Source organism: Sphaerodactylus townsendi, linkage group LG07 (genome assembly GCF_021028975.2).
Source record: "Sphaerodactylus townsendi isolate TG3544 linkage group LG07, MPM_Stown_v2.3, whole genome shotgun sequence".
NCBI lineage: Eukaryota > Metazoa > Chordata > Lepidosauria > Squamata > Sphaerodactylidae > Sphaerodactylus > Sphaerodactylus townsendi.
In genome coordinates this window covers 66,737,424-66,750,004 of record NC_059431.1, presented here as the reverse complement: position 1 = coordinate 66,750,004, position 12,581 = coordinate 66,737,424, and the positions used below count along the sequence as shown (strand labels likewise).

Sequence of the window (12,581 nt, the reverse complement as noted above, 5' to 3'; positions counted from 1 at the left end):
TTATCCGGCAAGCTACTAGCAGTTATGCTGCTCCAGTATTATTTAAGAAAAAGGATGAATCTCTCTTCTTGTGTACTGACTATCATGGTCTCAATGCGATTTCCACTTGTAACAAATACCCCCTTCCTCTGATCAAGGACTTGTTAGCCAGTCTGGGAAAGGGGCGCATTTTCACCAAACTGGACCTGAGGGAAGCATATTACCATGTCAGGATAGCAGAAGACTTTGAACATTTAATACCTGCTATAGTAAATTTGAATATCAAGTAATGCCCTTCGGGTTAAGCAGAGCCCCCGGGGTATTCATGAGCATCATCAATGATGTGCTTCAGGATTTGTTGTTTAAAGGAGTTGTGGTGTATTTAGATGATGTTCTCATTTACACCCAGGATGAGGAATCCCATGTACAATTGGTGCGGGAAGTGTTGAAAAAACTTTTAAAGAACTCTTTATTCGTTATATTATCTAAATATGCATTTCATAAAAACAAATTGGATTTTTTGCGCTATAGAATCTTAGCAGATGGTTTAGAAATAGATCCTTCTTAGGTTCAGGATGCTACCCAGAAGCAACTGCAATATTTTCTCGGATTTGCCAACTTCTACTGAGACTTTATTCCTAACTTTGTTGAACTCGCTCTGCCCCTCACAGACTTACTTCACACCAAAGGGAGGGGTTGCAGCAGTCACTCAACCCAAAGCACCCCTTGGGTGGACTCCGTCTTGCCAAACAGCTTTTGAAGCTCTCAAATGGGCATTCACCTCTGAACCCATTCTCAAACATGCTGATCCCTCCCTGCCCTTCGTTGTACCTGTAGATGTCTTGGACAAAGTTTTAGGGGCAGCCCTACTGCAGCGGGGGGTGGATGGTAAATTGCATCCATGTGCCTACCTGTCTAAAAAATGTGAAGGCTCTGAAGTAAATTGGACTGTGGGAGATAAAGAGATGGGTGCAATCAAACAGGCTCTGTCTACTTGGAGGGACTGGTTAGAAGATAGGACCATTTGTGCAACCATGCTTTTCCTGGTGCCCAAAGGACCTTAAGAACTTCTTGCTAGCAAAAAGAGTGGGACATTAATATTATTGCTATTATTATTGTCATGTCTGTTTTACTGACTTATTATAAGTCACCAAACCTTAACATGTACTGAGATAATTTGTTATTTATTTAATGTGGGTTAAAATGTCCTTTATTATATTTGTAAATTACAGGGATATATAATACAAAGAATACTAGTAGTTTTCTGAATCTGCTTGTAAAGTTGTAATTTACATCTGCATCTCAATATTTCAAAATAATTTTGGTTGTTATCTTTTCCTCTGAACATTTTCACACTTCTCTACCAACTGCAAAATATTTGGAACATGCCATTCATGATCAATAATTAATAATACAATGCATATTGAATCCTTTGGACTTCCAACACCCTGATTGTTTGTTTATTTAAGCCAGAGGCTTGTTAGAATTGCAATATTGTCTGATTTCCTTGCCATGATAAGGAAATACAAGTGACCTACTTACACACCTCATTGTTCCTCTATATCTCTGGCATTTGTATGTTCCTTTTGTATAATCTTCTATACAATCCTGCGATGGTCTTAGTTAGCCATTGAATTGCTACTGTCAACACTTTGTCTGGCACCAACAATGAATTCTAGTGCTCTCATGTTGTCAAGTAGAGAAGAATCATTATGCGACTGGTACTTAACAATCAAACTATTGTGCTGGACAAAACACAATGCCTTGTCTACTGCAGGGATAGAATAAAAGACTTGAGAAATGGAACAAAAGGAATATATCCAGCAGCAGGGGAGAAGTTGGTGGTGGAACCAACTGTCACTCAGCAGCCCTGAATGTTCTGGCCATTGCTTTCAAATAGTTTTCTGACAAACACACCTTCATGATGTCTTTGAAAACTTTTATTTAAAAATAACTTCCATAAGTTTCTCTGGCAGTGTACTTAGTGTACTTAACTATACACTTATTATGGTAAGTATACTTAGAACCACAACCTCTGATGAGTTAAAAACAGGCAAGCAATTAAAGAAATGATTAACATATAACAAGATTCCATGTAAAGCTACAATAATTCTATTGTTACCATAAGCCTCTAGCAATATTTAGATAATTTAAAAAACTGATCAGTGAGAAAAATATTGCAGAACCTCCTCACTAGTAAACTAGTAAACTTTTTTCAAAAAACTAGTTAAATTCAGCTGCATGCTGTGAGTTATAAAAAGTCACACACAAAATGTTTCTCAATTAATAGGATAACAAGTAGTCAGGATACATGACCATCATTGGACTCTCCAGAAGCTCTAATGATAGAATGCATACATTAAAAGAAATGCTCAAAGAAGAGATTTTCATGTAGAAAAATGATTATACCTTCACATATTTTCTGTAATAAATACATCAAAACAGTCCTGATCTTACTACCACACCTCCAAAAAAACTTCACTGTAACACAAACTAAATCCCTAGATTTTCTGTTCACCACCATGCAGCTACAGGACCATAAGTAAGCAGGAATGCTAAGGTTGAGTGAATGGCAGCATTATCTCACCTAAAGCACTGATCTGACACAGCTAGGAATGACAAGCATGAAGTTTTGACCCTCTAATGGGCCGCATATATGACTGGTCAGTCATGTTCAGCTTTGTGGGTCGAAAGTTGTGTAGATGTGGTTAAAGGAGAAACTTTCCATTTTGTACTTCTGAACTGTAACCAACAAGGCAAAGAGGGATAGACTAGGATCTGGGAAATTCAGATTTGAATTTGCCCGCTGCAATAGGAGCTCGATGTATAATCTTGGTTCAGTCACAAAATCTCATAATCTACCTAATAGGATTGTTTAGAGGATAAAATAGAGGAGATAATGATGTAAGTCACTTTGGGTACTCATTGGAGAGAAATGCAGGGTATAAATGAAATAAATAAGTAAAACAAACACCCTCTTAGGTAATAATTTATTTCATTTTCTCATTAAATTCTCTTTCCATACAGCAGTGACTGATTCTAGCAAGCCCTTTTTGTACAGCAACACTTGAACTTGTCAGTAATTTATTATTCTGATAATGGTTATGGAATTACAAAAAGCTGTGAGCAAAGAATTAAAACATAAATATCTTGGCTAGAAAAAGGCAGCCTAACCTTTAAAAGAATTACAAAAGCATATCTCATTTAACAATTTCAAAAGATGGTTGATTTTTATGACAAACATGTAAATATTTATGTGTCTTAATAACTGTTGAAGAAGCAAATATTCTTCCAAAGTAGAATTATTTTAGTACTAAATTGAAAAAAAGATACCCATTTATTAATGGATCAGCAGTAATATACTGTTTTGTCAAAATCTTAAGGCATCATTTGTAATTTAAACATTCAAAAAAAGCCATTTGCTGTCAGAGAGAAGTAACTAAAAGCCCTCTCACCTGTTTAACCTTACATTAATACAACAGCCTGATTTTAAGTGGTAAAAAAGGTTGACCATAGCCTTTTATTAACATATTGGTTCATGGCAAACTGAGGGAAAGCGAGGCCGGGCCTAGATGATATGGACCACCCGGCCCGCCTCCTTGTGACGTCAGGGTGACCCCCTGATGTCATCTGCCCTGCACCTGTCTGCCAAATACGCTTGTGTGGCCGGCAGCTAGGGCCTCGCGAGGTGTCACAAAGCCTCGTGAGGCAGGGGGAAGAGGCAGCTGCCAGATCGGGCTGTCCTTTCCCCTGAAGCAATGGTGACTGCGTTAATTCATGGTTGCTCCTTTAGCACCAGTCCTTCTCCAAACTATTTGAAAGAATAATGACACAGATCTTTGAGGGATTGTAGCTGCTGTTATAATGAGTCAATTTATTCCAAGGATTCTAAAGAATAGGACAAAGACACTGCTATATATCTACAGCAAAAGTGAAGTGCATAGTAGAAAAGTGAAGTGCAAGCATGGACGTAGGTAAGGGGGGGTTCTCGGGTTTGAACCCCCCATTCATGTCCGAAGCTCCGCCCCTCCGTTAGTGGGTTTTTAAAACATTTTAGTGGTTTTTTGGTTTTTGGCCTGCAGGGGGCACATTGGTTGGACTAGCAGCACCAAACTTTCAGGGATTATTTGGAGGACACTCCTGATGATACTACCCGGGGTTGGTGAGGTTTGGTTCAAGGAATCCAAAGTTATGGACTCCCAAAGGGGGTGCCCCATTCTCCATTGTTTCCAAATGGAGCTAATGGAAGATGGGGCTACAACTTTGAGGGTCCATAACTTTGGACCCCCTGAACCAAACTTCACCAAACCTGGAATGTATTATCAGGAGAGTCTCTTATTGATACCACCCAGGTTTTGTGACGTTTGGTCCAGGGGGTCCAAACCTATGGACTCCCAAAAGGGGTGTCCCATCTCCCATTGTTTCCAATGGGAGCTAATAGGAGATGGGGGCTACACCTTTGAGGGTCCAGAACTTTGGACCCCCTGAACCAAACTTCACCAAACCTGGGTGGTATCGTTAGGAGAGACTCCTAAAGTACCTGAAAGTTTGGTGCTTCTAGCTTAACAATTGCACCCCTGACAGCAGGCACCCCCCCCAAACTTCCCCAGATTCTCCTTTTAAACACCCCCCCTTCGGCATGGATTTAAAGGGAGAATCTGAGGTCCTCAGTTTAGAAGAAGAAGAAGAGTTTGGATTTATATCCCCCCTTTCTCTCCTGTAGGAGACTCAAAGGGGCTTACAATCTCCTTGCCCATGCTCCCTCACAACAAACACCCTGTGAGGTGGGTGGGGCTGAGAGAGCTCCGAAAAGCTGTGACTAGCCCAAGGTCACCCAGCTGGCGTGTGTGGGAGTGCACAGGCTAATCTGAATTCCCCAGATAAGCCTCCACAACTCAAGTGTCAGAGCAGGGAATCAAACCCGGTTCCTCCAGATTAGAATGCACCTGCTCTTAACCACTACGCCACATTGAAAGTGATGCTGTTTCAGGGTGGGGGATAATCCACCCCAAAACAGCATAATTTTCAATGTTTAACTAGGGACCCCAGATTCTACCTTTAAGGTGGATTTAAAAGGAGAATTTGGGCTCTCTAGTTTAAACACCATTGAAAGTGATGCTGTTTGGGGGTGGATTCCAGCATCACAGCGGCTGCCCGGGAGGGGGGGGGTGCAAAACTCAGATTTTGCACCAGGCTCCATTTTCCCTCTATGCCTCTGCCCAGAGGGGCGGGGCAGGGCAGGGGAGTCTGCCATCCCCGGCCTCGGGGAGCTGCTTTTATAAGCACTAGGCCAGGGGCGGGGCTTGGGGAGGCGTGGCCATGCCCTAGGGTGGGAGTGGGTGTGGCCCCACCCCCAAACCCCCCGATAAAAATCTATACCTACGTCCCTGAGTGCAAGTGAAGTAAAAGTAAAAGTGAAGTGCATAGCAAAAAAGTAAAGTGCATAGGAAAAAGGGGCAGAGTTGTCATATCAAGGGATAGCTATTTATATGTTTCTTTATATACATATGTGTATACATTAAAGGATGTGTATACAAAGCTATTTAAAAGACTGTGTTGAAATAAAATTCAAATAGGCACCAATATACTGTTGAAATATATAGTCCACAGTGTGGCATGGGTATGAGGGATCATTAAATATGAAGAGGCTTCACATAAAATCATAGGGGAATTACTTAAAACAACACCGACTCGCTATAACAAAGGTAATGTTCAAATGTATACTTCTTAGTGGTGGGGATAGTAATAAACATCTGCATGTTATGTCTGCTTCCATGGCAAAATTTGTTCCCCTTCTTTGAATGGGGGTCTTGGAATTTAAAAAATTGATCTCATGGGCCATGCTAGCTCATTAAGCAAATTAAACAGAAGCAGTAGAAAAATGCCCAATTAATTAGAACTAAAAGTCACAACTAGATTTTGAATTCTATCTTCAAAATTAATCTCCTCAGATTTTGATCATAGATTTGCAATTTAAAGTTACTTTAGAATATAATCTCAGGTTTTGGTAATCCTAAAAAGCACAAAACACCAGGACACATACATACAAATGCAAATTTGCAACTGCAGCTGCAAATAAATTTCATTCACACACATGGAAATGCACCTAACCCTCCCAGCTCAGAGGCAGACAAAACAAATACACAACTACATAAAACACTCCACACTGTGCCACAGAACAAAACACATTATACCATGACATGCCTCTGAAGATGTCAGCCATAGATGTGGGTGCAACATTAGGAGCAAAAACAACCAGACCATGGTCACAAAGCCTGGAAAATAGCCAGTTGATTATGGACATGAAAGCCTTCAAAAATACTATTCATCAACACTCCATCAGCTCTCACTGATTGTTCACTGAGTGGTGGAACCTATTGGTGCTTATTTGAATTTTATTTAAGCACAGTCTTTTAAATAGCTTTTGTCTGTCACAAAAAGCCTACTTTTTTGAGAACACTGATCCCTAAGCTGAAACCTACCAGAAATTTCCTTCTGAACCTGCTCCAACTATTAAGTATTCAAAAACCAACAGGAACACCCCAAAATGTCATGAAAGCACCCCTGAAACACACAACACAAAAAGATCTTTAAAACAACTACAAAACCCAGAACTAAAAGGATGCCAAATAATAAATTGCCTAAAATGGTAATACTCTAACCTCCCTAAAGAGCAATCCTTTAAAAAATAAAATGCAAAGGTGCTAAAAATTCCAAGACAAGGCAAGAGGAGAGAAGCCAACAGAACAGCACAAGCCTTCCAACCACTTTTAAAAACAATGCAAAATAAAACCAAACAAAACTATTTTAAAGTACCAAAAAGAAAACAGGTTTCACCACTTTATCTTTAAGTAAAAAATAAAAAACAGAAAAACTTGAAATATTTTAATTAATATTTTAACCCAAAGTCCACTGTAACAATTGCCACAATTATCTTGTATTATGTCTATGTCAAAACTTAACAGAACATATCTAAAGTAACAGCAGAAAACAAAGTAAAAATTGTCCTTTTGGACAATATTAAGAGAGGGTACTGTAACAAGAAAATTGTCTGAAGAAAATAGATTTGAGTCCCGCAGCACCTTAGAGACTAGCAAGATCTTTGGGATGTAAGTTTTTGAGAGTCAAATATCAGATAGATGAAGTAGGGTTTATAGTTTTGGGTTGGGAAATGCTTGGAGATTTTGAAGGTGGAGCCTGGGGAGGGCAAGGTTTGTGGAGTGAAGGGACCTCAGCAGGGTATGATGTCATAGACTCTATCCTCCAAAGCAGCTATTTTATCCAGGGACACTGCTCTAGGTCACCTGGAGTAGCAGAAGATCTACTACAGTATCAGAAGATCTTCAGGTGCCACCTTGAGGTTGGTAACTCTAATGAAGAACATAACAGGTATATGGAAGTACCGATATATCAGAAGATGAAACCTGATACTACAGATTTCCACTTTGTGTTTATTTCTGCTAGTTGTTTTTTTAACCCCACACTGTGGCTAATGAGATTTCATCAATTTTTTGTAGCTTATACCTGAATTTAAAAAAACAACAACAACCCCACTCTAGTGGGAAGGACTGAATAATTTCATTTGTTTGCTACTACAAAAACCTTAAAATTTCAGGTTTTTTTAAAAATCAGAAAATGTGCAAATTGTATCTTCCATTATTTTACTGCTATGTGAAAGTGCTACTAGTGTTCAGATTTCTAATGATCAGGAAACAGATAAAAGGGGGCTTACCTACAAAGAGTTGACTGTTGAGCTGCAAACGGATATGTCCATCAGATGGAGCTATATGAGTCCTTTGAGGAAGGTGATCCACTTGTAGTGATGCCTCTTTGATGTTTCTTTCAACCTTCACATAATGCCACTGGTTGTCATTTAAGGGACTGGGTGATTGCACTATGATTTCATTTGGCCCATTTCCCACATCAAATGTAAATGCCACTTTAGTTGGAGCTAGAAAGAGAGATAGAGAAAAAAAGAAACCCTAATGCAGTTTAGTATTTAAAGTCACCAAAATGCTTCTAAAAACTGCATAGACCAATATTTTATCAGAAAAGTGGTAAGTTTCATTTTGTAAAAAAAATTGGAAAGATCCATTAGGCTTAATTTTTAAAAATGCAGTGGTTTGTAGTATGTATATGCAAATATAAACACTTAATTTACGGCTTTAATAAGTTTTCAGATAAGTAAAAGACAATACCTATTGATTTAATTGGCTGCCAAAAACAGAATAAACTTATTTAAAATATTGTTACTTAAATTAAGCAAGTAAATAAAACTGAATGTGTCACACAGCTTCTATACCAAGTCCAATCTATTGAGCATAATACTAATTATTCACAGCACTTGAAAATAAACATTAATGTTGCATTCAATTGTAATGCAGAATATTTAATTTCTATTTCTAAATACTTTTTAAAATGTGAAAGCTTTGATGTGAAAGATGGTTTAAAAAAGGAAAAAGTTTAGTTTCCTTCGAACCATTGTTACTCACTGCACAATCAAACAACAATTCACTATGGTGAGGTAGAGGTGAAGGGGGATTATGCTGCAGAGAAGCAGGAAAAGCACCTGCTTCATAACAGCATTAAATCCAGGGCAATTAACATGGGTGGAAGTTATCTAATAGTCCCGTTCAAATGGGGGGTGGCAGCAAAAGGGCTTATGGGAGTGGCACGGCCTTGCATTGGCACATTTGCCCTTCTTGAGAAAGTTACCCCAATGGAGGTGACAGGTGCACTGCTAGGTGCCTGTCCCACAGCTTCACTGCTGCCAGTATGTGCGGGGGAGCAATGTTGGTCATCTCACACCTGGGATTGAGGGCCAGAAGCGTGGTGCCCTGGCCTGCGGTCTTACACAACCCTTTTGGTGATGTAAATCTTTTACATCCTATGGAACCTTTTGGCAGTGGGGGGTTTCAGGGCTTTTCCCTGCTCCCCACAGGACAGCATTGTATTGATGTAGTGTCCCACCACCTTCAGGTTTGGATGGGGCGGTTGCTAATTTTTTTTGCTGATATGCCAGGGTGGAGGTCTTAGGGTTCTCTCCTAGGGGTCAAGGGAACAATTTTGTACTTGTCTTTCACTTTGTTCCTCTTTATTAAAAACTAGCGGGGCCCGGCCACACATTGCTGTGGCAATTGTCCTTCTCATCACAGTCCGCAACCCACACAGATGTCCATGCAGGTCCAATGATCCGCAGCATAGCCTTTTGGGGTGGTCAAATGGAATCCCTCCTTCCCTTTTCAATTCACATTGTTATATGGTGGTGTCTTGTTTTTTTAGTATAAAGTAACCCTTTCCATTCCACAACGGAACTGTCCAGATTGCGAATCCCGCAGTCCTTGAGGCTGGTTGGCCCGCACAGTCCTGGCTTGGGTAAGGCACAACTGGGGCAAGGAGGCTATCCCAGTCAGGCAGCAGAGGCAGAGTGGTGAGGCGTTCAGATTGAGGCCAGTTCCCTGGGTTCTTAAAGGGCCATGTGCAAAAGAAGCAGAGCCAGTAGTGTTGGTTCGTCCCCACCCTGTGGATTTTCTTAGAAGAAAAAGGCAAAGTCCAGCTCACTTTTAGTAAAAGAGAGCTGTGGAGAATATGGGTGAGGAAGTGGGTAAGTGGTGGTTGGATGTGAGGGAGGGCAGAGTGAGGTGTGTGAGGATGAGCTGGATGTGGATGAGAGTATATGTGTTGTGTGGTAGTAGTGGGTGAGGCATAGAGAGTGAAAGTTACCTGCATGAGTGTGTGGGGGGGAAACCCCACCTGACGTCTCACACGGCAAAGTATGTATGTGTTTCACTTCCACTCATATTACCTAACAGTATTACCTATTTACTGTTTTAACTGCTCATCTCTGGCCATCTGCGCGAACATTCTAAGCCCTCATACCAAGCCCTCAGGCCACAGACAGACAGGCTGCACGAACATTCTAACGGTGACAGCTAAACACAGCCAGCTTCATGGCCTGGTGCGCCAGGAAAAAGACATTTTACCTGGCTAAGGTATGGACTTTCGGCTATTTGAAGGTCCGATTACCTCCCCAGAACAGGGAGGAACATCATGTGAAAATCTGGGGGCGATCCATCCAGCCATTTCTGCGTTAGGGCATGACTAACAAAGTAACTGTTAGCTTTTTATATATATAGATGAATATTTTATTAACTTTCAATAAAAATACATATAATAGACTACAATGACAACAGAAAATAAAAAATACAATCAGCATCAGTTCCAACCATCATCCCCACATTCATCTGAGAAATAACTATCTTATATTCCATCTCTGACTAATATATGCCATTACAATGATAAATTCATATCCTATACAAAATGGAGCCAGAAGCAAACTGAACTAATACATCCTCTAGAATCAATATCATCATCATTCTAAAACTTCAGCCTCGCCGAGAGTAAATCTGAATTGTATTGCTCTTTCATAAATTCTAACAGGAAGACCATATTTTCTCAGTCTTTTCTAATGTTAGTTTTTCAACATTTCAGTTAACTTATCTAATTCTTCAAATTCCCAGATTTTATTTAGCCACTCTTCCTCAGTTGGAATCTTCAACAATTTCAGCTCTCTACACCTCTGATGGGTTGCAACCTTTTCCCTTGCCCCATAGTTAAATAGCAGCATTAATGGCAGCATAGAGCCAAAATATCTATGTAGAGTGAATAGTGAAGGAACAATGTTTTATCTTGCACTTGCATTCTAGACTGGGATGAAGTTCTGTTTCACAGCTGCTATAGGCAAAGATGTTCCATGTTGAGCTTTGAAGTTTTTAAAAATAATTGTTATAATTAGTAAACCATAATTCAGAGATTGCGAACACTAATAATTTATATTTTAATGTAAAACTAAATTATTGTTTTAATTTAAATTATTGTTTTAACTAAGTTACTGTTTTAACTGCATGTATTTCTATATTGTTATAGCCAATGGCTCAAACAATAAATACTTGACTTGACTTGACATGTCATTAAAAAAACCTAGGAAATGAATAAAATATGCAGGATTAATTAAGTCAATCTAGTTGACATTGATCATGATAACAGAATTAAAATCCAGCTTTTAATTTTGTAAAATTAAAGGTATAATATAAGAGATCAAACTTAATGTAAAGTCAAATTTACATTACAGAGCCCTTCGGGGGTTGGGCGGTCTTTAAGACTGAGAAATAAATAAAATAAATAAATAAAAAATAAATCTTTTGTACTTTTATTTCTCATCTAAATTATGTGTGATAAAGTATTGGTTGTTTAGTAGAAACTATTTTTAGTAGAAACTGTTTTTATCCACTCATTTACTACTATAGCATAGTGTTTGAGCACTGAGTCATTGTACTGAAGACAGTTTCCAGGAGATGTTGTCAAGAAATTTTTTCCAAAGTTTCCAAACAAAAATACAAAAAAGATGAAAAATCATGAGAGATTATGCTTTATAAGATTTTAAGTTGCACCTTTCAGATATGGTCTGTAACATGTTTACTTGATTAATAGGTAAAAACCAATGATGCGGCATGCAGTATAAATGCCATTTATGAACCATGTTGAGCTCACTTGGATTTCCTAGTTTCTAGCTTGATTCCTTAACCACTACACTATGCTGATTTTCTGTTGAGCTCACAACATAGGCCTAAATAATTTAGACATGACAGTGTCCCCATGTCCAACATGGGCACACCACTCTTTTTTAAGGTTGGGATTTTCTTCTCTCAAAAATGTCACAGCGGCCTTAGGCTATCACATTTTGTGGAGTCCTAATTTTCTGAGTAAATTTAACTACATTGCCTGCAGCACAGTTAAGGAAAATAATTTTCCAATAATATTGAAATAAAAGTCTCCTCTTTAAAACAAACTACTGATTTAATATATATAAAATTAGTTGTACATAAGAGTGCTTTGAAAAAAATGCAAATAGAAGCTCTGAGAACAAAATACACAATTTAAATCTATTTGCGGGGCTCAACGGTTTCTTTACAGTGAAGGAGAATCCTTCTGGGGAATAAAATCAAGCTAAACTTCTAAAGATTAGAGCACAGGGCTTTGATAAATGTGATCAGTCTAACATATATGGTTCTAAAAATTCCTGCAATAACATATTTTTATGTGAGCAAATGAATTCTGTTTGCTGGATAAGGAAATCCAGTAATATCTTTTAATTAGTATGCCTTCTACAATGGTGCCCTTAAGCAGAGATCTGATTCTTTAAAAATATCAAACTAATCATAACATTTTTTAAAAAAAACCAAGAAAATATAATATTAACTACTCATAAAATATAAGCTCAAGGCTAGTTCCAATGTAGTTGCAGAGACTAAACTCCAAAAGAAAAGAAAATATGTCATTGGGACAGGTTAAAAAAGGTGAATTAGTAATCTAGTTTCAGATTGTCTCTTTTCAGCACAGTCTCCCCAACCAACAAGGCTATTAATGAACAGTGTGAATGATTGGGTAAATCAACTTTCTGATGGGCAGATTTGATTTGGATCTGAAGTCCAAGGGATTCAGATAAGGTTGTGTCTTGGTCCCTACTCTGTTTGTCTCATTTATCAGCAACATTGAAACAACCCTTCTAGAATCTAGATGATAATGGTCACCTTCCCCATCTA

General features: G+C 38.7%; 1 protein-coding gene across 1 annotated transcript in view; it reads right to left on the bottom strand.

Annotated features, from left to right (window-relative positions):
* Positions 1-12,581, bottom strand: part of CNTNAP4 (contactin associated protein family member 4) — a 102,820-nt gene that overhangs the window by 37,560 nt on the left and 52,679 nt on the right. Inside the window, exon 8 of the mRNA XM_048503965.1 lies at positions 7,712-7,930. Within this exon, the coding sequence (XP_048359922.1) occupies positions 7,712-7,930 (219 nt within the window). The remainder of the gene's footprint in view (positions 1-7,711; positions 7,931-12,581) is intronic.